The sequence below is a fragment of the Myotis nattereri genome, assembly GCF_964212035.1.
Source record: "Myotis nattereri genome assembly, chromosome: 12".
Taxonomy (NCBI): Eukaryota; Metazoa; Chordata; class Mammalia; order Chiroptera; family Vespertilionidae; genus Myotis; species Myotis nattereri.
The window spans coordinates 77,623,225-77,647,834 of record NC_138087.1 but is presented as its reverse complement, the minus strand read 5'-3'; the positions used below and the strand labels follow the sequence as shown (position 1 = coordinate 77,647,834).

Genomic DNA, 24,610 nt, shown 5'->3' with positions numbered 1-24,610 from the left:
GCCCTCCCCTGCAGGCCTGGTCCCCCCCAACTGCTCTCCCCTGCAGGCCTGGTCCCCCCCAACTGCCCTCCCCTGCAGGTCTGGCCTCCCCTGCAGGCCAGATGCCCCCCGCTGCTGGCCATCTTGTGTCCACATGGAGGCAGCCATCTTTTTTTTTTTTTTTAGATTTTTTTTAATTAAATCTTTATTGTTCAGATTATTACAGTTGTTCCTCTTTTTTCCCCCCATAGCTCTCCTCCACCCAGTTCCCACCCCACCCTCTGCCCTTACCCTTCCCACTGTCCTTATCCATAGGTGTACGATTTTTGTCCAGTCTCTTCCTGCACCACCACACCCCTTCCCCCCAAAAAACTGTCAGTCCACTCCCTTTCTATGTCCCTGGTTCTATTATATTCCCCAGTTTACTCTGTTCATCAGATTTTTTATTCACTTGATTTTTAGATTCACTTGTTGATAGATATGTATTTGCTGTTCATAATATTTATCTTTACCTTTTTCTTCTTCCTCTTCTTAAAAAATACCTTTCAGCATTTCATATAATACTGGTTTGGTGGTGATGAACTCCTTTAGCTTTTTCTTATCTGTGAAGCTCTTTATCTGACCTTCAATTCTGAATGATAGCTTTGCTGGATAAAGTAATCTTGGTTGTAGGTTCTTGCTATTCATCACTTTGAATATTTCTTGCCACTCCCTTCTGGCCTGCATAGTTTCTGTTGAGAAATCAGCTGACAGTCATATGGGTACTCCCTTGTAGGTAACTGACTGTTTTTCTGTTGCTGCTTTTAAGATTATCTTTGTCTTTTGCCCTTGGCATTTTAATTATGATGTGTCTTGGTGTGGTCCTCTTTGGATTCCTTTTGTTTGGGGTTCTCTGCGCTTCCTGGACTTGTAAGTCTATTTCTTTCACCAGGTAGGGGAAGTTTTCTGTCATTATTTCTTCAAATAGGTTTTCAATATCTTGCTCTCTTCTTCTGGCACCCCTATAATTCGGATGTTGGTGCGCTTGAAGCTGTCCCAGAGGCTCCTTACACTATCTTCATATTTTTGGATTCTTTTTTCATTTTACTTTTCCGGTTGGGTGTTTTTGCTTCTTCCTATTTCAAATCTTTGACTTGATTCTTGGGATCCTCTAGTCTGCTGTTGGGAGTCTGTATAATATTCTTTTTTTTTTTTTTTTTTTAATATATTTTATTGATTTTTTTACAGAGAGGAAGGGAGAGAGATAGATAGTTAGAAACATTGATGAGAGAGAAACATCGATCAGCTGCCTCCTGCACATCCCCCACTGGGGATGTGCCCGCAACCCAGGTACATGCCCTTGACCGGAATCGAACCCGGGACCTTTCGGTCCGCAGGCTGACGCTCTATCCACTGAGCCAAACCGGTTTCGGCGTGTATAATATTCTTTATTTCAGTCAGTGTATGCTTAATTTCTAGTTGATCCTTTATCACAACCTTGAGGGTCTCACTAGATTTCTTGAGGGTCTCATTAAGTTTATCTGTGGTTTCTAGAAAATTCTTGAAAAACCTTAAAAGTGTGGTTTTGAACTCTATATCCAGTAGTTTGCTTTCCTCCATTTCTGTCATTTGTGTCCTGTTTCTTTGTCTCCGCATTTTTTTATGCTTCCCTGTGTCGATAGAGTGTCTTTGTGTGCTAGGTGTCCTATAGGGCCCAGTGGCTCAGCCTCCCCAATTACCTGAGGTGGACACTCTTGGTGCACCCCCTTGTGGGCTTTGTGCACAGTCTTGTTGTAGTTAAGCCTTGATTGTTGTAGGTATCACTGGGAAGAATTGACCTCCAGGCCAATTGGCTGTGAGAATCAGCTGTGTCTACTGTGGGAGAACTTCTGTGCTGAAGACACCCTTATGGGGCAAGACTTGCTTCAGTGGGGCTTTGGTGCTCACTGAGTCTGCCCCCTGAGTGTTTCCCTTATGGATCTGAGGAGTTGTAATCTGGATGGTCCCACTCTGACCACTGGGTACACTGGCTCTTGGATCTAAGGAGGTGCTAATTTAGCCTCTGCCTGAGGCTACCCAGCAGGAGCTACGAAGAGATCTGCAGATTCCCCTTCCTTGTTTGGGGTTTGGAGGTGCCCAGATGAGGCCCAGCTGTGAAGCAATGTAAGCTGCTGTGGGGCCTTGGGCCTTTTCTTGGAAGTTCTGAGTCTGTCTGGCCCAGCTGCAGTTTGTTAGGTAATTTTCAGATTGCAAAGGCCCAGGGCATTCATATGCAAAAGCCTCTGCCGCAGCTTGGGTGGGGTGGGGTCTCAGGGAATCAACAGGGCGGAGCAAACAGCTATGGCTGATCCTCAGTCCTGCCCTAAGGGGCCGCGCGTCTCAGTGTCCCAGTAATCATTGCAAGCATCTCTGAGAGAAAACCGCCGTCAAGTTCCGAGTTCTGCCTGCTGCCAGACAGTCCAGTTTCTCCCCGTATGAGTCTGGGTCCCCAGAGACTCACCGGGAACTGGAGTTCAGAGCAGTCGGGGGCTTGTGACTCCCTCCCGATTTGATAAGACATCCGCGTCCTCAGTTGTCAGCCCTTGCCACGTGCGCCTCTGTACCTCTGCACTTTACTTCCGCACCTCCTCTGAGTCTCAGTATGCTTTTCTCTTTCCTTCTAGTTGTAGAATTTCCACTCAGCCAGCCTTCCTGTAGTTCTGGATGATGTCCACTTTGTCTTTTAGTTGTATTTTTGAAGTTGTTGTGGGAGGCAGCAATTTCCGGTGTTTACCTATGCCACCATCTTGGTTTCTCCCGAGCAGCCATCTTTGACCACATGGGGTGGTCATCTTGTGTGTTGGTGTGATGGTCAATTTGCATATTACTCTTTTATTAGATAGGAGGATTTCCTCTAATGAATTCCCTTTTAATGTGCACAAATTTCATGCACCAGGCCACTAGTTTAGCCATAATTTCAATTCCCTATACGTCAAGGTTGTAGGTTCTATCCCAGGTCAGGGTAAATGCAATCATCAACCAATGAATGCATAAATAAGTGGGACAAATTGATGTTTCTCTCTCTCCTTTCCTGCCCCTCCCTCTTTCTCAAAATCAATTTAAAAAAATTTTCTTTTGCCGTGGCTGGTTGCTCAGTGGTTAGAGCATCAGCCTGTGCACTGAAGGGTCACAGGTTTAATTCCCCATCAAGGGCATGAAACTGGGTTACAGGTTTGAACCCAGGCCCCAATCAGGGTGCCTACGGAAGCTAATCAATCAACGTGTCTCTCACACATCGATGTTTCTCTCTCCCTACCTTTACCTCCCCTTCCACTCTAATTCATGTGTAATTTTACCAAAATGTTATTATACTGCTTTTGTGCTACACCTTGATTTTTTAAAATAGTTTTATTAAGATATAAATTCAGATACCATACAAGTCACCCATTTAAAATGTACAATTCAATGGTTTTTGGTACATTTCATTATTAATTTTTTTTACGCGGTAAAATACTTAAAACATAAACTGTGCCATTTTAACTACTGATATAAAATTCTGTGGCATACAGAACATTCGGAGGCAGTCCTCACCATGACCTGTTAAGCAGCCAGCCTCCATTCCCCTCCCCGGCCACCTCTCCTCTGCTTTCTGTCTCTAACGTGCCACTGCATTATTTTTAAACTCTCCCCATAACCTCTGGGTAATAAGGTTGGTCCCAGGTTTTGCAACTAAAATAGACACCACTGGGCATGTACCAAGAGGAGGCTTTCTGCAGGGCATTTTAGCTGCCACAAATCAGAGAGGTAAAAACCACCCATCTGAGAACACTGAGCTAGAAATAAAAGTTATTACAATTTTAAGGAAATAACTTCTCTGTAACTAGTACAATTCATAGAAATATAGTCTAGAAACTCTCAAGCCCACTGGGATAGTGTACACTGATGCTCAAATAACACCACCTGTGATAGCAAAGATCTGAAAGTAGGTCTCCACCAACAGAAGAATGGACACACAAATTGTGGTATTGTCATAAGATAGGACATAGCAGTGAAAATTAATTACCTTAAGCCACAAGGAAAAAAAAGGATCAATCTCATAAAAATATTGAGTGAAAAAAAGCAAGCTCAATAGAACATATGTGGAATAATACCATTTATGTAAAGTTTGAAAACATGCTCAACAATACCAAATGTTGCTTAAAGATATATACATAAATGATAAAACTATCAGATTTGAGATAAAGGTCCCTGAAGGAAGGGAGATGAGGGGTTATTGCCAAAGAAGACACAAGAGAGATTTAACCATGTGGACAAGGTTTTGTTTGGAATGCTGAACACCACATATTATTACTCATTTTAAACATTAATTTTAAAAAAAACAAGAAAAGTTGACAATACCGGGACAAAAAGACACTCAACTAAGAAAAGTGTCATCATTTCAACAGCACAGGGACTTTGAGATCTTTGGTAACCCTTTGCTTTGAACCAAGCAGGAAGATGGATGTTTATAGTTGTCAGTCTTTTCAGAATCATTTTCTAACATAAATCATATTTCACTGACCATCTTTTAAGAAGATGAAGTGATACCACACAATCTGTGTCCGCCGGCAGTTCGTCTTTCTTCTACTCCCCCAAACTCAGCTCTAATACTCTCCCTGTATTGCTGCACGAGCTCTGGAACGGGCTGAACTCCTCCCCGACTCCCCACTGCCCTTCTCTTGACTCCCAAGGTCCTTTCTGTGCAGCCCAGTCCAGCTTCCACGTCCACCAGGGGCCAACACTCAATGTGAATGATTTTGTCAAATCTTTCGACAGCCCTCTCAGGTCAGTCACCAAGACTATTATTTGTTCACAGAAGATGAGACAGGCTCAGAGAGGGTGGGCATGTGGTGCTAGGGGTGGATGTGAGCCGGGAGCTCACCTCTTTGCAGTGCTGATCCTTCAGTAGGTCTCGGAGGGTGCGGTTGGTTTCCTCAAATGTGCTCAGCTTCTGCAGGAGAAGTTCCTTCTGCCTCGTCAGGGTGTTGATGTCCGTACAGGTCATTTGTTTTTCCTGGAAGACAGCAAGAAGCCTTACATGGTGCAGGGAGAGAAGGGAGGAGCTGGCAGAGGCAGGTCATACCAGGACTTAAGAGGTACTGGTTGGTGCCTGGAAGCCCAGCAAAGACTTGGGCTGTGTACAGGGTCAGGATGGCAAGGACAGGATTTCTGGAAGTCTTGGACCTGGAAGGATGGGCAGGATCTGAGCCTGCCGACAGCGATAGCAGGGAAACTCGGTGTGGGTGAGTGCAGTCAAGGCAAGCTTCTTAGAGGAAGCAGACGACACCACCTGGTGGCTGATACTGTACTTGCAGGAATCAGATGGTGGGGTGATCCCAAGAGACCCATGACGAGGTCTCCTCAGAGGCCCTGGCCATCAGAGGTCATCCTTAAGGGTCTGGCCCTGGACCTGAGGGTGGGGGATGGGAACTGAGGAGTTCAGTGTGCCCTTCCCCCGCCTGGAGATGTCATAAAGTCAGCCTGATGACTGCGTAAAGCCCCCACCCTCGCTTGTGGCTGCCCCCTCTCGGGGCCCAGTCGCAGGGCTAGGTGGCTCTGCCTACCACCCACCGTCTTCAGCTTCCCGATGGTATCCTTCAGGGCCATGACTTGCTTGGCTGCGGCAGCCCCATCCATTTCCGCCTCCACCAGCTTGGACATGAGGCACTCCTTCTCCTGCTGGAGGTGTTTCTTCTGAAGCCTGGGGCCAGAAAGGAGGACTCTGAGCCTCTCAAGCCCCAGCCCCCCGAGCTCTGAGGCTCGCCTCACAATGCCCTGTGAGCCTCATCTCCTAGTCAAGGAACGGTGGGGGAGGGGGAAGGGGTAGCCCTCTGGTCCAAGTGGCCTAGAAAAACACCTGGGCACCAAAGCAGGGCTTCCACATCAGGTCACATGTGCCACCTACTTGTCCTGCCCCTGGTCACTGCTCTGGCCTCGTAACCATCTTCAGATCAGCTTTGGAGCCCTCCCATCCACTCTCCACACTGGAGTCAAATCTGCTTACACCATTTCCTGCTTTGAAAACCCTTCCACGGCTCCCTATTGCCCTCAATGCAAACTCCTCCAAGTGGCTGCTAAGAGCCAGCCCCTGACGAACTCCATGGCACCCCTTGCCCTCGGCCCACCCACCTTCCTCACTCTGGCCTGCTTTCCCTCTCTCAGTCACAGATGTTCCCCAGCATCCACCTGCCTAACTCCTCGCCACCTACAGGCCTCCCCTTCAATGTCCCTCTACCAGAGGGTCCCTCTTCCTGAGGAGGCTGAGTCCAGGGCGGGCCTTACATGGTGAAGTCCTTCTCCTCCTTGATGCGCTCGATGTTGTGCCTCAGCACTGTGTTCTCATGCTCGGTCTCAGCCAGCTCGTGGGCCACCTCCTCCAGCTCCTCCTTCCGCTCCTCCAGGAACCTCTTAGCCATCTGACGCTCACCCTTCTGCATCTTGACCTGTCCATGGGCAGCAGGTGGGGCCACTGAGGGACCGCCCCTCCTTCCTGCCACATGTGAGGCCCACCTAGTGACAGCTACATGGTGCTCAGTGCATCTGGTGAAATCTTAGCTCGTTGTCACAAAGACTCAGGGAAGACACTGTTCCTCTCATTCCCTCATTACTGAGGAGACCGAGTACAGTCAGCCCGAGTGGCCTGCTGGGTGGGGAAAGAGCCAGGCTACAAGCCGTGGTTCCGCGGAGGGAGGTGTGACAGAGGCCCCTGTGCTGTGGCTACGGCGGAAGGAGGGACTGTTGCCAGGCCGCCCGCCCAGGTCCTCTCGGAGGGCCCAGGGCCCCGAGTGCGGGGGGCCGGGGGGCTCAGAGGCACAGGCCACAGTAGCAGTGCAGGCCTGGGTTTCACACCAGCAACGCCAACTTCCTAGCTGGGGCGTGGTCTTCCAGGCTGTTTCCGTTCCCACTGCCGCATTCCACCCAGACACCGTCCAGCAGCTGAGGACAATCTCCCTGCACTTCATTTCCCAAACAGGGACACGGCTACTCCAGGTTCCTCGGTGGCATCAGGGGCCGCCATCCACACAGAGCAGCAGGCCGGTCAGGGCGGCCGGGCTAAGGGGGCTAAGTGTTCGATGGAGAGGGACCCCAGGTCCCCGATTTGAATGCCAGGGGCACCCGAAGTTCTGGGCAGAGCTGCGTGGGTGGCCTGCAGAGAGGCAGCCAGAAGGAAGTGCCCACCAGGGACACACCTCAAAAGTCCCACACCACCTCAGGGTTCTAGCTGTCCCAGCCTCCCACACCCCTCACCTCAGATTTGAGACAACCGACTGCGTTCATTAGACTGTCAATCTTCTTATCATAATGGTTCATTTTACAGTGACCCGAGTCGTCATCCTCTGTAGAGAGGTCGCTTAATCGCATTACTGAGACCAGCTTCTCTGAGGACGGCGGCGTAATCTCCAGGCAGTGAGGTGGATTCTGACGTGGAGGAGGGAGAGCACAGGAACTCATGAGGCAAACCCACAGCCATCAGCTCCACCACACCTGGTTGTCCACAGGCAGGAAGAACCAAAATGCTAACGGGCCAGCCACAGGGGCCCCAGGAGCCAAAATCTGCCACACCTACTTGATGGAATGCCACCTATCCCTGTATAAATGTTTTTGAATATTTTCTAACACAGAGATAGTATTTAAAATAAAGAATATAAAGTGCCGCCGAAACCGGTTTGGCTCAGTGGATAGAGCTCTGGCCTGCGGACTGAGGGGTCCCGGGTTCGATTCCGGTTGGGGGCATGTGCCTGGGTTGAGGGCATATCCCCAGTGGGAGATGTGCAGGAGGCAGCTGATCGATGTTTCTCTCTCATCGATGTTTCTAACTCTCTGTCTCTCTCCCTTCCTCTCTGTAAAAAATCAATAAAATATATTTAAAAAAAGAAAAAAAAAAAAGAATATGAAGTGCCAAAAACAGTAATTTCTAAAGTTGGCAAATGTTTGGGGCAAGAAATGTTTTCATATACCTAGAGTAGAAGTGAAGTATGTCAAAAGTTTTTTAAATGAATATGAATGCCTAATAGTAGATAGTTGTAAAGGTAAGAAATCTTTTATAAAAGATATTTTAAGTAAGGGAATTTGAATATTCACCAGATATGATATATGATATGAAGACATAAAGTTTTTAGGAGTAATAATTGTTATTTTGGTTATATAGAAAAAATGTTACTAGAAATACATACAGAATAATTAATATGGTATGCTGTTTGGAAAATACTTAAATACATCAGCATAAAATATTTTAAATGCATATGCCCCTCAGAAGAGTTTATGCAAAGCTGTATAATGCTTTGCTATTAAGACTTCAAAAAAGAATATTGTAATCTGCGGGTCCAGGATTTGCATGGGTTTTTGATAAATTGAACTTGACTCATTCTACAAATTTATTCTGATGCATTAAGTAGCTGCTGTTTCTCATTATTTATGTAGTTCTTTGCTCCTCTTTTTTAAAAATATATTTTTATTTAAAAATTCAGAGAGGAAGGGAGAGGGAGAGATAGAAACATCAATGATGAGAGAGAATCATTGATCGGCTACCTCCTGCACACCCCCAATGGGGATGGAGCCCACAACCCAGGCATGTGCCCTTGACCGGAATTGAACCTGGGACTCTTCAGTCCGCAGACCGACGCTCTATCCACTGAGCCAAATTGGCTAGGGCTCTTTGCTCCTCTTAAACCACTGTTGGCTGACCTCCTGTGCCAATGTCCAGGAAAAGAGGATGGCTATCAGGAGTAAAAGGTGGTATACAATAAGAGTGTAACTGTTATATTAAACAAGTAGGACTCATTGAGTACAATTTAAAAAACGTATGTGCCGCCCTGACTGGTTTGGCTCAATGAATAGAGCGCCGGCCTGCGGACTCAAGGGTCCCAGGTTCGATTCCGGTCAAGGGTATGTACCTTGGTAGCGGCACATCCCAGTAGGGGGCGTGCAGGAGGCAGCTGATCGATGTTTCTCTCATCGATGTTTCTAACTCTCTATCCCTCTCCCTTCCTCTCTGTAAAAAATCAATAAAATATATTTTTAAAAAAATGTATGTGCCTTTGGTTCCAGCAATTCTATTTCTAGAGATTTATCAAGAAAATGAATCAGTATTTAAATTCAAGGCAAGGATACAGATAAATATATGACAATATAGTATTGTTTAAATACATAACGGTACAAACATACAAATAATAGAATATTGCCTTAAAAAATTAACATGCGCCGAAACCGGTTTGGCTCAGTGGATAGAGCGTCGGCCTGCAGACTGAAAGGTCCCAGGTTCGATTCCGGTCAAGGGCATGTACCTGGGTTGCGGGCACATCCCCAGTAGGAGGTATGCAGGAGGCAGCTCATCGATGTTTCTAACTCTCTATCTCTCTCCCTTCCTCTCTGTAAAAAAATCAATAAAATATATTAAAAAAAAAAAAATTGCCCTGACCGGTTTGGCTCAGTGGATAGAGCGTCGGCCTGCGGACTGAAGGGTCCCAGGTTCGATTCCAGTCAAGGGCATGTACCTTGGTTGTGGGCACATCCCCAGTGGGGGGTGTGCAGGAGGCAGCTGATCGATGTTTCTCTCTCATCGATGTTTCTGACTCTCTCTCTTTCTCCCTTCCTCTCTGTAAAAAATCAATAAAATATAATTTAAAAAAAAAAAAAAATTAACACGCGCTCTGGCCGGCGTGGCTCAGTTGTTTGAACGTTGCCCCATGTACCAAAAGGTCACTGATTCAATTCCTGGTCAGGGCACATACCCAGGTTGCAGGTTTGGTTCCCAATTGCTAGAGGCAGCCAATAAATGTTTTTCTCTTTCTCCCATCCTCTCTATCTCAGATCAATAAAAACATAAAAATTAAAAATAAAAACCACTAAAATAATAATAACATGTAATGGAAACATAGTTAAAGTATATTTTTAAAAAAGGATGTTGTGCCCGGCAGGTGTGGCTCAAGGGAGTGAGCGTCACCCTATACACCAAGAGGTTGCTGGTTTGATTCCTGGTCAGGGCACAGGCCCGGGTTTGGGCTCCACCCCCAACAGGGGGTGTGCAGAGGGCAGCCGATGGATGTTTCTCTCTCTCTCCCCCTCTCCCTTCTTCTCTCTCTCTAAAATAAATATAAATATATTGTTTTAAAAAGGATGTTGTACAATAATTAAAATATAATCCCATTGTTACAAAAATTAAAAATGAGTTAGTTCATAAGACAAGATCAGGAAGTTGCAAGTGACATAGGTCATTTTAGGGTGGTGGGATCATAGGTGATTTTTAGTTTCCTCCTTAATATGGGTTTTCTAATTTATCAACAATGACTATACATTGCTTTTATAAGAAAAAATAATTTTTAATATTTAAAAGAAAATCGGAAAATATACAGATAGCATCATTACAATTGAAGTAAAAAAAACAAAACAACAACTCTGCACCCTGACTGGGTAGTCAGTCGGTTGGAGTGTCGTCCCATACACCAAGGGGTTTCCGGTCAGGGCACATACCTGGGTGGTGGGGTCGATCCCCGGTTGGGGTGCATACGAGAGGCAACAAATCAATGCTTCTTTCACATCGATGTTTCTCCCTCTCTCCCTTCCTTTCTCTAAAATCAATTTAAAAAAACCACATACTTGCATGGGTATGGTAAAAGCACTAAAATATTAGTTTTGGGACAGTGATTACCCTTGGGGAGGAAGTGACAGGAAAGGGCCAGAGGGGCGATTCTGGGGAAGCTGGCTGATCTGTGCATGGTAGTATAACCACTACCTCAATCTCGGTAATGGTTGCATGGTATTCCATTGTATGGATGTATCATAATTTAAGCAAGACCCTCCTGACTGACATTTAGGTTGCTTCTGATTTTTCTCTATTACCACTTAATATTTTAAAGCTTAATAGGAGCCAGACTAGAGAAGAATTACAGGCAACTTCCTATTTTTCTGTATTTTCAGTTTTCCATAACAGAAATCGATCCCTTCATTTAATAATAGAGAAAAAAGCCAGACCTTCTTTTTCCCAAAGCTAACCTTATGTATCAGGAAGGGTTTTTAAAAAACTAGAATCCCTACATGCACACAGCAGCTCTGGTCCATGTTCCGCTCCACCACAAACTTCCACCTCCTAGAGTCTTTTCTCTCTTGTCCAGAACGGAAAAGGCCAGGCGGGGGCCTCCCAGGCACAAAAAGGCCCCTGGGAAGTGGAAAGGGCTAGCCAAGTAGCATGAAAGACAACCACTGTTTGAGAGATGACAAGTCACCTCTCCGGGCCCCTCCATTTCTGGGTTCTGGGGCCCAGGACTGAAACAGACACTGAGCTTTCTGGAGGAGATCAGAGTTCTAGCAACTCATGTCAAAAGGACGCCAATTTCCATAGTGGCATATCTTTGTTGTAGACTCTGAAAACTACCATTGTTTTGCAAAGCATTTTAGATAATAAAATATAGTATGCTTATGAAGAAATTCAAGCATGCCATTAAAAATAAACCATTAAAGCCTCCCATACTCCCAGGGTAAGTGAGCACTGCTTAACACTTCTGTATACCCTCCCAGAAAATGCTACGTGCATACAAACATGTCCACACAGGGACACACAGACTCCCCTTTCTGGACAAACTGGGCCGCACTCTCTATGCTATGTGGCTCTGTGACACATTATCATGTATAACTACTACCTCAATCCTGGTAATGGTTACATGGTATCCCATTGTATGGACGTATCATAATTTAAGCGATATCCTCCTGACTGGCATTTAGGTTGCTTCTGATTGTTCTCTATTACAAACAATGCTGTAGCAAAAACAGCATTTGTACACAGTCCCTGTATTCTTCTGTGACTTTTTTTTAAAATGTGGTTGGCATGGATAAGTGCATATCTTATTCTTTTTTTATTTATTGTTAATCCTCACCCGGGGGTATTTTTCCATTGATTTTTAGGGAGAGTGGGAAAGAGAGGGAAAGACAGAGAAACATCGATGTGAGAGAAACACATCAATTGGTTGCCTCCTGCATGAGCCCTGACCAGGACCTGGGCCGGGGAGGAGCCTGCAACCAAGGTACATGCCCTTAACCAGAATCAAACCCAGGACCCTTTAGTTTGCAAGCCGATGCTCTATCCACTGAGCAAAACCAGCTAGGACTCTTCTGTGACTTTTAAAAGATAAATTCCTATGCCCTAGCTGGTTTGGTTCAGTGGGCAGATTGAAGGGTCCCGGGTTTGATTCTGGTCAAGGGCACATGCCAGGGTTGCAGGCTCCATCCCCAGTGGGGGGCATGCAGGAGGCAGCCGATCAATGATTCTCTCTCATCATTTTTGTTTCTGTATCTCTCTCCCTCTCCCTTCCTCTCTGAAATTAATAAAAATATATGAAATAAAGATAAATTCCTAAATGTAAAACTAGAAGCAATGTTTAAATAGATGCTGCCAAGCTATCTCCAGAACAGCTGAATCGGTTTCATGATCCTCTCAAAACTGTCAGAACACTTTTCACTTATTCCCTAGAACCCCCCACACTCCAGTAATCTCTTAGGGACAAACAGGTAAATCAGGGAGTCAAAACCATAAGTATGATTAGAAACTTTAGAATAATTACTTTTATTTATTGTTAATTATAGAAGGAATAAGCTTTCAGAAAACTGAATCTTCCAAAATAGATCAGGTATCATCATCTTAAAGTAGCCTGGAGTTTTTTATTTGTCCCAATAATGAGATCTCTGTCTAAAACATGACCAAAAGGCCTTGTGTTATCATTTGAGGTTTTTCACTGCAATTGACAAGAATGGGCACATCTGTATGCTGCAGGTGTACCCAGCGCCCGCAGTCTGGCATAAGTCTCAATAAACATACGCAGCATGAACTACTGCAGAGACGGATGGACAGGCATGTTGGGGTGTGACTAAAAAATGACAACAGTTCTCTTGTTATCTTGACAACTAAGTCTGAAGGCACTTATGCATCAGTTCATTCCAAGAGTGGCTTTGATGACACTGTGGAATCTGTGCCTGGTCTTAACAATGACTACCTCAAAAGAGGCGATGCTTTCTGGGTATGTACATTCTGGTGTATATGTATATAAATGTATATTCAGTTATGCTCCAAAACTATCAGTCACGTGGGAAAAGACATGTGGCTCCTCACATATAAATCAGAGAGGTCAAGAGTACGGCTCCTAGAACAGGGGTCCTCAAACTACGGCCCGCGGGCCACATGCAGCCCACCAAAAACATTTGTTTACTTCAAAATAAGATATGTGCAGTGTGCATAGGAATTTGTTCATAGTTTTTCTTTTTGAACTATAGTCTGGCCCTCCAACGGTCTGAGGGACAGTGAACTGACCCCCTGTTTAAAAAGTTTGAGGACCCCTGCCCTAGAATGAGATTCCCTCAAGTACTCATTCCAGCTCTGCTACCTTCTCTGTGAGCCCTCACCGGTCCGGGCCTTCATTTCCTCATCTGTACATGAGCAGAGCAGGACCCACCACATCTCACTGTTGTGAGGACTCAAGAAGACTCACTTTCAGGGTTCAGCAAGGCTCTCAGTAAACGGGACCTACTGCATGTCTCTAACAGCTACAGCCGACCCTGAATCATACCGAGTTTGAGGCCTGCTAGATAGACCCTGCCTAGTCCCAGGAGAAAAGCCTGAACAAGCGTGAGCCTACCTCCCACTTGCATCCCACATGCCGGGCAGATGATTTTCCGGGGGGCATCCAAGGTACCTTGGTTTTCACTCGGACACTCCGCCGCACATTCACGGTGTCCCCTTTCATTCCGCGCTTATGAGATTTCTGTGGAGAAGGACAAACCCGAGGTCACTTTCTCACACAGCCGGCTGTGGAGTCACTCTGATGGACGGCATCCATCTCCAACTCTGCCAGGGAGCCTCTTCTGACGACGGCTGCCGCCGCCACTTCTAGATGACAGTCCTGCCTACCTTCTAACCAGGCGACTGACCTCTGAAAGCAAGTGCGTTCGTCCGTCAAACCTTTGGAGTTAGGAGCGCGAGGAGGCTGAGCGGAGCCGTGTCACCCTGCTCCATAGCCTTCACCTCGCCCCACTGGCATGCTCCTACCTGGCTGCTGGTCGCTGCTGGTTTCGGGAGTTTTTTTATGTGGACGTGGACAGGGGTGTTCTCATCCACATGAACGTGTAAGGGGGGAGTTGAAGAGCGGTCCTTCATAGTTCGCTTCTGGCAGGCCGAGGGAGACAACACAAAAAAGGTTGATCTGTGGATCAGTAAACTGGGCATAAAACACAGAACTCGCAGCCTCTGAGGGCCGCTGAAAGCCTCGCCACCAAGCGAGCAGGACAGCTAACTACTGGCATGCAGGCAGGGACCAAGGCGCAGTGCCGTTCAGCAGGCTCCTGCAGAGATTCCCGCGGAAGGCCACCAGACACACCCAGGTCCAAGTGAGAGGAGGGTCTGCGAGACCCGCAGGTTCTACAAAAGAGCCCAAACCCAGGCCCCAGGTGCTCCGAGCTGGGTCTCCGTCCCAGCCTGCGGGAATGCAGAGCTCTGCCTTGGACTCAGTGCAGCACAGCTGGGAAGCAGACGAATCCTTCTACGTCATGATCTCTACTGGGCATGCGTGTTAGCACAGCAAACACACAAAATGATGGCGGGGCACAATAAACCAGGCAGCAGGCAGGTACGAGACGGTGAAAAGAGAGAGCTGGAGGAAATGCCAAGGTGAGAAGGTTGTATTGATTCTAAAAAAAGTATAAACAAGGCAAAACCCCAGCTACATGCCCCTCACTCACCATCAGCTCCTATCCCCTCCCCAATTTTACTTTCTTCTTCTTCTTCATTATTATTATTATTATTTAAATCTGTTCCAAAGACTTCTGGAATTTGTCCAGGTGTAAAACAACCTCCTCAACCCGGCAGCCTTACCACAAGCAAAACCACCCCCAAGCGATCAGCAGAATATGCATGCAGGCCCCTAGCAAAGTGCCCGGCTACAGCGGTGCCAGCCGGTAAGGCAGCTCCTGGAAAAGATGTGCAGAAGCGCTCCTGGCAGGGCTGCAGACTGGAGGGCTGCTCCGTGTGCGCATCACCTACCGTCACGGTCACACTGGGTGCGCCACAAGCTGTCCTCAAGACCTTTTTCTGCGTGAGACTTGTTACTCCGTTCTTCCCACACGATGGAAACCTGCACCCAGGTATAAGAACCAGGTTATTACCAGAAAATTAGGTTCTTCTATTGCTTAGATCTCCCAAAATTATACACTACATATGGCAGGTAACAAGTTGGCGGCTAGCAGAGCTGGTCTGGAATCACTTGGCTCCCTTGACATGAGCACCAAACGTGCATGGTGTGCCTGGCATTGGGATGGAAAGAGCAGGGGTGGCATTCGCAGGCTGGCCTTTTAACCTGCCATCGCATCACATGTATTGTGACCTTTTGCTGGGAAGCCCAGCTGTCATCCTGCCAGGTGACAAGGAACAGGCAGCACATTAGCAACAGCTGGGGTAAGGTGAAAGGGCCCAGGACAGTGCCTGGAGCAGAGGTAGCTCAGGGAAGGGCTCACATCAAAAGACAGAGCAATAAGCTCAGGAACAAAGTCCCTGTGACTCAAATTCATAGAATTAACAGTCAAATATTCAACGGAATGAAAAATTACTAGTTCCCAAAATACCCCACTTGATACTTTTGCGCTCCTAAGAAGCAGCGTTATTTTTGTTTTGGGTTGTTATTTTTAAATACCATGTGTAATTCATCGTGCTTACACACAAACAGCCCTACCGCCAGATTTGCAAATGTAGCAAACATTTAATCCCCCCAATTTGGTAGTACTACATCCAAGAATTCCAGGATGGGAAGGGACCTGAAAAGTTCATTTGATCCATTCATTTGACAGCCTCCGACAGCCCCAAAATATGACTTTGCCTTCCCCACAAATACCTGGGAAAATAATGCAACATAAAATGCAATATAAAAAAATCTTGAGCCCTGACCGGTTTGGCTCAATAGATAGAACGTCGGCCTGCGGACTGAAAGGTTCCAGGTTCGATTCCGGCCAAGGGCATGTACCTGGGTTGCGGGCACATCCCCAGTAGGAGGTGTGCAGGAGGCAGCTGATCAATGTTTCTCTCTCATCGATGTTTCTAACTCTCTATCCCTCTCTCTCCTTCTCTGTGAAAAATCAATAAAATATATATTTTTTAAAAAATCTTGAGCCTTTTAACATGCATTTTGCTGTAGTATATTATACCTTGATTAAAAATGTATGTACTAATCATTTAACCAAGAAATACCAAAATCTAATAGACAGTTGTTTTTTTCCTTCCGCACTGAGAACATCTCTCTCTACTTGGGTCATCTCCCCGCCTGAGCAGCCTTCCCATCAAACCGCTCGGAATCCACGAGCACCTTGCTAGCGGCCACATCCACCTCCTGCATCACTGTCTGCATTTACACCGGGCCCTCTTTCAAAAAGGATGAGCCCTGCACTCCACTGAGACAAGAGCGGCCCTATCCCGCTACCAGGAGCTGGGACACCTGGGAAGAGAGGGAGGGAGCCGGGCAGAGCAGAGAATGTGTGCATGCATTTTTTTTCCCTCCTTCCCTTTAAAAAACTGATTTCCACATATTTTGGTCCAGACTTCCAACACACCGCACAGAGAAGCTGAAAACAGAAGCCGCCTTCCTGCAAGCCTGGCCCGGGGAGGGGCGGGGCCCTGACCACCTTTCCCTGCCCTTGGGCGGAGGCGCCCCCCACGTTGGCAGTACCTGGGGGAGCCGCCTGAGGATGAGGCAGACATGACTAGGCATCAAAGCCGCAAAGGTGGGCAATGGGGTCAGCAGGCTCTGCTCAAGGGGACTCAGAGGGGCTTGTCAATGAGAATCTCAGGGGCCGGGCATCAAACGTCCTCTCTGAGGGGAGGAGGGTGGAAGCTTTGGGGGTGGCAGTTGGATGAAAACTTGGGAGGCGCTCCTCTCTACTGTCCAAGTCGCACAGCAACTGTCCTGCCAAAGTGGGGGGGAGAGAGGAGAGGCTGAGCGACCTGCGGGGCGGCGGGCGGGCGCCGGGGAGCGCGGGGGGCGGAACCTCGGGGGAAAGGCCCACCGCGCCCAGGCCCCACCCAGGAGGGGGGCGGGGGCATCAGGAAGAAAACCTGAGGTGCTGGCGGGAGAGAACCGCTAGGCCCCAAGTGGGCCCGAAAGGGCCGCAACCAGCGCAGCGAGCTGGGGTGTGTGGGGAGGTCCGCGGCGGGGCCGGGGCAACAGTCTCCTAGGAGAAGGGGCGTTCCCGGCTGAATCGCCGCCGGAGGGACCAATAGTCTTCGACGAGGGAAGAACGGGGCGGCGGGACGGGGCGCTCGGCCGCGAGTGGGTACCGCCGGCGCGGGAGGGGGGACCCCCTCGGTCGCAGCAGCGGCCGCGGGGATCGAGGGTCCGAGCGAGGGCCGGTTAGACGCCGGGCTGTGCAGGGAAGCGGAGCGGGACCCCGAGCGGGCGGGGGGCCGGGGGGACGGCGCTGCGGCCGAAGACCGGGCGATAACTGCCGTGCGCGGCCCCCGGGAGCGAAGGGCGAACCCGGCGACGCCCATCGGCGGGCCAGGGGGCGGGGGCCGGGCTCCGCCAGCGGAGGGGTGACCACCCACCAGCGGGCAGAAGGGGACCAGTTTCTGCCCATAGAGAGAAGGCGACGCCCTGCCGGGGCAGCAGAGGAGCGCGCCGAGCCCCGCCGGTCGCCAGGTGCGGAGGGCGGCCCGCCGGCCAGTTAGCGGGAGGAGAAGGCCCGCGCCGGGGGGCGGGGCGGGGCGGGTTCCGACGGGAGCGGGCCCAGCGCGCCAGCGGGCTGCCGGCGGGGGCGACGCGGGGGCGGGGGGCGGCGGGACGCGGCCACCCCGGCCGGGACCATCGGGTCCGTGGGGACCGGCCCCGGCGGCGGCCGCGGGACGCCCCTGAGCGCCCTGGGTCCCACCTGCCGGCGGCCTCTCACCAGGAGCGACACGGCTGCGCCCAGAAACGCCTCCTTAAGAAGTCGTTGAAGTTGGAGGCCAGGGTCGTGCCATGGAGACGCCGCGGCGGATGTAGTCCAGCTGCAACGGCGGCTCCTCCCCGCTTCCGCCTCCTTTTCCGACACCCGGTCGGGAGCTCGCCCATTGGCCAGTTCAAACCCCCCGGTGGGCCTCTCGGGTTTCGCCATTTACGCCCGGACCCTGGCGTCACAGAGATGCCCCGCCCGTCTTAGGCACCGCCTACTTCCGGGCCACGCTGCCCGTCGCCATGGGGACGCGCGACGCCACCGGCGGGCCCTGCCGGGCCGGCCCCAGGATTCTGGCCCCGCCGTCCCCCTCCGCCGCCTTTTGGACCCTGCCGGCGGTCCTCCTCGAGTCCCCGAACTCAGAGGGGCGCCAGAACGCCAACCTGCTCCATTTGATACGTTAGTGGCCGGAGCGGCGCCCTGCTCCCGGGAGTCCAGCCCTGTCTCTACCCGGCTGCCCGTCCAGAGATGGAGCCGGCCTCTGCACACCGCCCTCTCTCCCCCTCCACATCGCCTCGGTCTGTGTCCAGACAGGAGGGAGGGTCCGAGTCCCCCTTGCTCCTCACGGCTGTCCTGTACACTGAATGCCACTGTGTGTACAGACCTTCTGTGATGAGCTTTTCGCTGAGCCGCCATCTTCTCAACTATGTTTCACTGTCAGCCAATCCTGAGGGGCTGTCACGTGGCTCACGGTTCCGCCCTGGATTCTGGGAGACTTTACCATCCACAGGGCCGGCCTGGCATCCAGTTCCTTGACGTGCTCATCTCCAAGGCCTGCCCCGCACCTCAGCCAGGCACCTTCAGGGTCCCACAACTTATCCACCCGAAATTTTAAATCCCAACTGTCCCCTCTCCAAACAGACCCGCTTTTCTGCCTTGCTCTCACCGTCATTTTTCAGCGTTAGGGAGCGTTCCAGTCCCTTTGATCGGTTCATTTTCTCCCTGGTGAATACATGGTGGGTCCCCAATCCCAGGTACCCAACCATCTGAGGCTCTGCAAAGATCAAACCCACAAACCACTGGCCAGCAATTGTTCTACATGTTCCCAAACCCTTGCCCTTCCCCACGGTGGCTTTTCCAAACCTTTGCCTCTTCCCCATCTCATACTCCAGCTCTTCTTTTTCATGGAGAAAGACACAGCCATCAAGTGGGATGCCCTCCACCTTCTCCCGCCCTCCCTCATCTTTGTCTTCCCCGCTCACTCTTAAGTCCCCCCTCTTCAGAGGAAGAGATGTCCTTCTTGCTGCCCAAGATAAGCTTCCTGCTTCCGGGCCCAGGTCAAACACCTTTGCAAAATGTCTCTTGTTATCCTCAAGATAGACTTGTTTGTCAATGCTCCCACCTTCATTGAAGCAATAAGTCCCTACTATGTGCTAAACCCAATGCGAGGGACACTAGGCCAACACAGCCCACCAGTCTGCTAGGGGCCCACAGCTGACCACTATAATGGGACTAGATCAGCGGTTCTCAACCTGTGGGTTGCGACCCCTTTGGGGGTTGAACGACCCTTTCACAGCGGTCGCCTAAGACCATCGGAAAACACATGTATAATTACATATTGTTTTTGTGATGAATCACTATGCTTTAATTATGTTCAATTTGTAACAATGAAATTGGGGGTCACCACAACATGAGGAACTGTATTAAAGGGTCACAGCATTAGGAAGGTTGAGAACCACTGGACTAGATAATATGATTACAGCTTTTCCCTGCCCACCCACTGAAGGATTTTGCCTACGTGGTTTTTCCCCTCCCCACCATCTGAGAAGCATCCTTCCATGCCAATTCAGTTCATTGGGGCTTTTGTCATGGAGAATCTGAGACAGGAAGGATTAAGAGAAACACACACACACACACACACACACACACACACACACACACACACTAGAGCTGGGTAGGAAGGACGAGGAGAAGGGAAAGACCAGGAACAAGGAGGTGTTGGGATAGGGGTGCTGAAGAGAGGGCACAGGGACACCTGTAGTGTGTAAAGGATGTGGGATGGGGAAGAAAAGAGGAATTTTAAAAGTACAGGTGTGTTGCCGAAACCGGTTTGGCTCTGTGGATAGAGCGTCGGTCTGCGGACTGAAAGGTCCCAGGTTCGATTCCGGTCAAGGGCATGTACCTTGGTTGCGGGCACATCCCCAGTGGGGAGTGTGCAGGAGGCAGCTGGTCGATGTTTCTCTCTCATCGATGTTTCTAACTCTCTATCTCTCTCCTTTCCTCTCTGTAAAAACTCAATAAAATATATTAAAAAAAAAAAAAGTACAGGTGTGGTCTGGGTATCGGCCCTTTTGTGGAGTTTGAGAATTGTACGTACTTGAGTTACTCTGCTATTACTCTGGATTGCTAGACTGTATGTTCTGTATGCAAACCACTCTAAGTCTGGCCAGCAACGGCTCCTTTCTTTTTTTAAATATATTTTTATTGCTTTCAGAGAGAGGAAGGGAGAGGGAGAGAGAGACAGAAACATCAATGATGAGAATCATTGATCTGCCTCCTGCACGCCCCCTACTGGGGATTGAGCCCACAACCCAGGCATGTGCCTTACCAGGAATCGAACCTTTACCTCCTGGTTCATGGGTTGATGCTCAACCACTGAGCCATGCTGGCCGGGCAATAATCATGACATATTGGTTGGAGAACAGGTTGCAGAATGGGGTGGTCAGTAGGCCTGTGTAGGAGCTTGGGGGCAGGGGGACATGCAAATATAAACTCATGGAGAAAAAGACTGAATTTTGGTGGAGGATACATGAGCATTTCTTCTGTTATTCTTCTATATTATATTTTGGTCCTTACAAATGCTTTTACTGTAAATATTCAGAAGAGGTTGTGTGTTTTAGTTTGCTAGGGCTGCCATAACACAGCACTGTACCACAACTGAGTGGCCTAAACAACAGGAGTGCACTGTCTTCCAGGTCTGGAAGCTAAACGTCTGAGATCAAGGTGCCAGCAGGCCTCTGCTCCCGCTGCAGGAGCTGGGGAAGCATCTGTGCCAGGCCTCTCCTGGCTTCTAGCAGCTTCGTGGTAGCAGAACTTTCCATTTACACATTGTATTGTCCCTCTGTGCACGTCCGAGTGCAAATCTCCTTTTTCTTTTTTTATTTATTGATTTTGAGAGAGAGAGAAACATCGATTTATTGTTCCACTTATTTATAGAATCATTAGTTGATTCTTGTATGTGCCCTGACTGGAGATGGCACCCACTACCTTAGTGCAGTGGTCGGCAAACTGCGGCTCGCGAGCCACATGCGGCTCTTTGGCCCCTTGAGTGTGGCTCTTCCACAAAATACCGACTTCTGCGCATGGGCCACGAAGTTTTAATCGCACTGTACATGTGCGCCCGCACATGGTATTTTGTGGAAGAGCCACACTCAAGGGGCTAAAGAGCCGCATGTGGCTCGCGAGCCGCAGTTTGCCGACCATGGCCTGAGTGTATTGAGACAATGCTCTAACCAACCGAACTACCCGGCCAGCGCCAAATTTCCCCTTTTATAAGGACAGCAGTTATCCTGGATTAGGGACCCCCGATATTCCAATATGACCTCATCTTACCTACTTGCATGTACAACCACCCTATTTCCAAATAAGGTCACATTCTGAGGTTCTGGGGGTTGGGACTTGAACATTGTAACTGTGGGGGGCACAATTCAGCCCATAGCGCCGTGCAGGTACTCAGTTTGATGATGTGTAATAAACAGCCTGGCCAGTGCTGTCCCGTGGTTGAGCACTGACCCATGCACCAGGAGGTGGCTGGTCGGTTCCCAGTCAGGGCACATGCTGGGGGGTTTCTGGCTCCACCCCCAGGAGGGGGCGTGCAGGAGGGGAAATAAAGAGAGGAACATTTTTAAAACCAAAAGACACTATCTCAAAATGCTAACACTGGCAATTTCTTTCCTCATTCTGTTTATTTTTACTTAAAATAAATAAAAATAAATATTTTTTTATTGGTTTCAGAGAGGAAGAGAGAGAAACATCAGTGATGAGAATCACTGATCTGATCAGCTGCCTCCTGCATGCCCCCCACTGGGGACCGAGTCCGCAACCTGGGCATGTGCCCTGACCTCCTGGTTCCTAGGTTGGTGCTCAGCCACTGAGCCACACCAGCTGGACCTCATTGTGTTTTTTTAAACTTCAACAATGAATGAGAAGCAAAGGAGGAGCTCACCTCCAGCTCTGAGCCCAGCCCTTGTGCAGCTCACAGCCCCTGAGCCTCCCCCACACCCCCCCACTCCAGCCTCCAGCCTTTCCATTCGCCCAGGGGCCTGATTACCAGTTCTTTCCATCCAGGAGCACCTCCTCCAGGGACCTGATGCAACTACCAAGCCCCGCCCTGGGAGAGGGATCTGCTCGGGGCGGTCTGGCTTTTCTCCCAGTGACTTGAGAGTCTCAGGTCCCGGGTGCAGCTGGAAGGGAACATTCCCGTGGGCCCCACTGAGGTTGGCGCCTCTTGGACTCTGACTTGCCGCGCTCTGGCCCTGCTTCTGAGGTGGGGAGGGTGCTGGGCTCAGCTGAGAGTCCTCGTTCTCCCATTACCCAAGGCAGGGTTTTCTCAGCTGTGGTCCTGGCACCACCACCACCAGCAGGACCAAGGAACTTGTTAGAAATGCGAATTTTGGACATGACCCCCCACCAACACCACCACCTACTGAGTCAAACTCTGGGGGTGGGGCCCAGCAATCTGTGTTTTAATAAGTTCTTCAGTTTGAGAACCATTTCCCCGACCATCGGGGGGCATCCTGGGGGGCAAATCTTGTGCCCCTTCATTTTACAGAGAGGACAGGGCCTGGCTCGAGTGGCACAGACGGTTAAGTGGCATTACGGTGGCACTGGAAGCTAGGCCATCGGTTTCCAGAACCCCCTCTCTCTGTTCTGGCTCAGGCAGATTAGAAGCTATAGTATCAGTATTAGGGAAGATATTAAAGCTCAGTTTTGTATAAAACTTCCACATAAGCCCTAGTTGGTTCGGCTCAGTGGATAGAGCATCGGCCTGTGGGCCGAAAGGTCCTGGGTTCAATTCCGGTCAAGGGCACACCTACCTTGGTTGCAGGCTCCTCCCCAGCCCAGGCCCTGGTCAGGGCGCGTGCAGGAGGCAACCAATCGATGTGTTTCTCTCACATCGATATTTCTGTCTTTCCCTCTCCCACTCTCTCTGCAAATCAATGGAAAAATATCCTCCGGTGAGGCTTAAATAAGTAAATAATAAAACATGATGCTGGGTAAAAAGGAAGACAGCACCAAAGCCACCTGCTGTGTGATTCCATCCACACGACAGTTTGGAAAAGGCAGAACCACAGGGACGGAAAACAGCTGAGCGGTTTCCGGGGGCTGGAGCGGAGGGGAGAGCTGACTGCAGAAGGGCACAGGGAGCTGGGGGAAGCTGCATCTTACAGTGATACAGATCCCGTGTCTGCATTGTAGTGGCGGTGACATGACTGCTTACATTGTCAGAGATCATCAAAGACATTAGTATACAAAGCTGAGCTGTATGTAGATTGAGCAGTGGTTCCCAAATCTGCCAGCTCCTCCGAATGACCTGGAGTGGTCAGTTCAAAACCAGTCAGGTGCCCTGGCCAGTGTGGGTCAGTGGTTAGAGCATCGGCCCGTGGATGGAAGGGTTTCGGATTCCATTCCCAGTCAAGGGCACGTATGTGGGTTGCAGGTTCGATCCCTGGCCCTGGTCGGGGCTCGTGTGGGAGGCAACCAATCGATGTGTTTCTCACATCTATGTTTCTCTCTCTCTCCCCCTTCTTCCCTCCCTCCCACTCTCAAATAAATGGGCAGGAGGGGTGGGGGAGTGATCTTTAAAAACAAAAACAAAAAAATAACTAGTCAGACCTCACCCAGAAGCTACTGGATCAGAACCTGCAGGGGGCAGGGGGGCAGGAATCTGCATTTTAACAAGCTCCCTGGGTCAGCGGTGCTGGAGTGTATGTTTCGGGGCCAGGACTTCTGGCTCAGGACAGGATTTCAAGCTCCAGCTCTAGCCCAGACCTGGACCCTCAACTCCAGGCTCAGGTGTCCAACCCCCACCTGGCATCTGTACCTGGCTCTCGAATTTAGCACGTCTAACCGTGACCCCCCGACCTGCCTCAACCAGCCCCACTGTAGTTTTCTCCATTGCAGCGCATGGCACTTCCATCTCCCAGTAATTCTGCCAAACCGTTGGCATCATCCTCGACTCCTTCTCTTTCTCCCTCCCTCTTGTTGATGATGATGTTCAGTTTTGACATCACGATTATAAACGTAACTCTTCATCCTGCAGGACTCGGAAGGGGACAAGGACCTCATGGAACCCAACACCTGCAGCGAGAGCAGGAAGGTAGCAGGCGTCGCGAGCAGTGGGCTGAGCTGCGGAAGGGATGGCCCCCTGGTTAAGATGAAACACGAGGCCATGTTGGCACTGTCCTCAGCCAGCGGCAGGGGGACCTGGTCTTGTCATTCCTGGACCCAGGGTGCCCCACGGCTGCCACAGTCCTCGTGCCCTTTCTCACCTCGCCCAAGGCCACCTGCTTGCCAGCGCGCACTCAGGCCTGGCAGCGCCCATGGAAAACTGGAACCGTTTGTGTTGGTCCAGCTTTTGCCATGGAGAGGATGCCAGGATGCATGTACTCGGGGTGACGTTCTCATGCATTTCTCCCGGTGAGGGACTTGCCGCCTGTGCCGTTATGTTGTGTGAAGT

At 49.8% G+C, this 24,610-nt stretch overlaps 1 protein-coding gene across 7 annotated transcripts in view; it reads right to left on the bottom strand.

Moving 5' to 3' along the window:
* The window catches only part of ODF2 (outer dense fiber of sperm tails 2), a gene marked incomplete at its 5' end in the record, with an annotated part of 36,362 nt that extends 17,781 nt beyond the window's left edge, over positions 1-18,581 (bottom strand). Inside the window, 8 exons of one of the 7 annotated variants that reach the window (XM_081104134.1) lie at positions 4,859-4,990; positions 5,548-5,677; positions 6,259-6,419; positions 7,225-7,395; positions 13,599-13,724; positions 14,009-14,125; positions 14,999-15,089; positions 18,536-18,581. In XM_081104134.1, coding sequence (XP_080960260.1) covers positions 4,859-4,990; positions 5,548-5,677; positions 6,259-6,419; positions 7,225-7,395; positions 13,599-13,724; positions 14,009-14,125; positions 14,999-15,089; positions 18,536-18,567 — 960 coding nt within the window. Of the gene's footprint in view, positions 1-4,858; positions 4,991-5,547; positions 5,678-6,258; positions 6,420-7,224; positions 7,396-13,598; positions 13,725-14,008; positions 14,126-14,998; positions 15,090-16,670; positions 16,703-17,886; positions 18,051-18,535 lie in introns of those variants that run through there. The other 6 variants (XM_081104129.1, XM_081104130.1, XM_081104132.1 and 3 more) reach the window with 6 other exon arrangements.
* Positions 18,582-24,610: the final 6,029 nt, after the last annotated feature.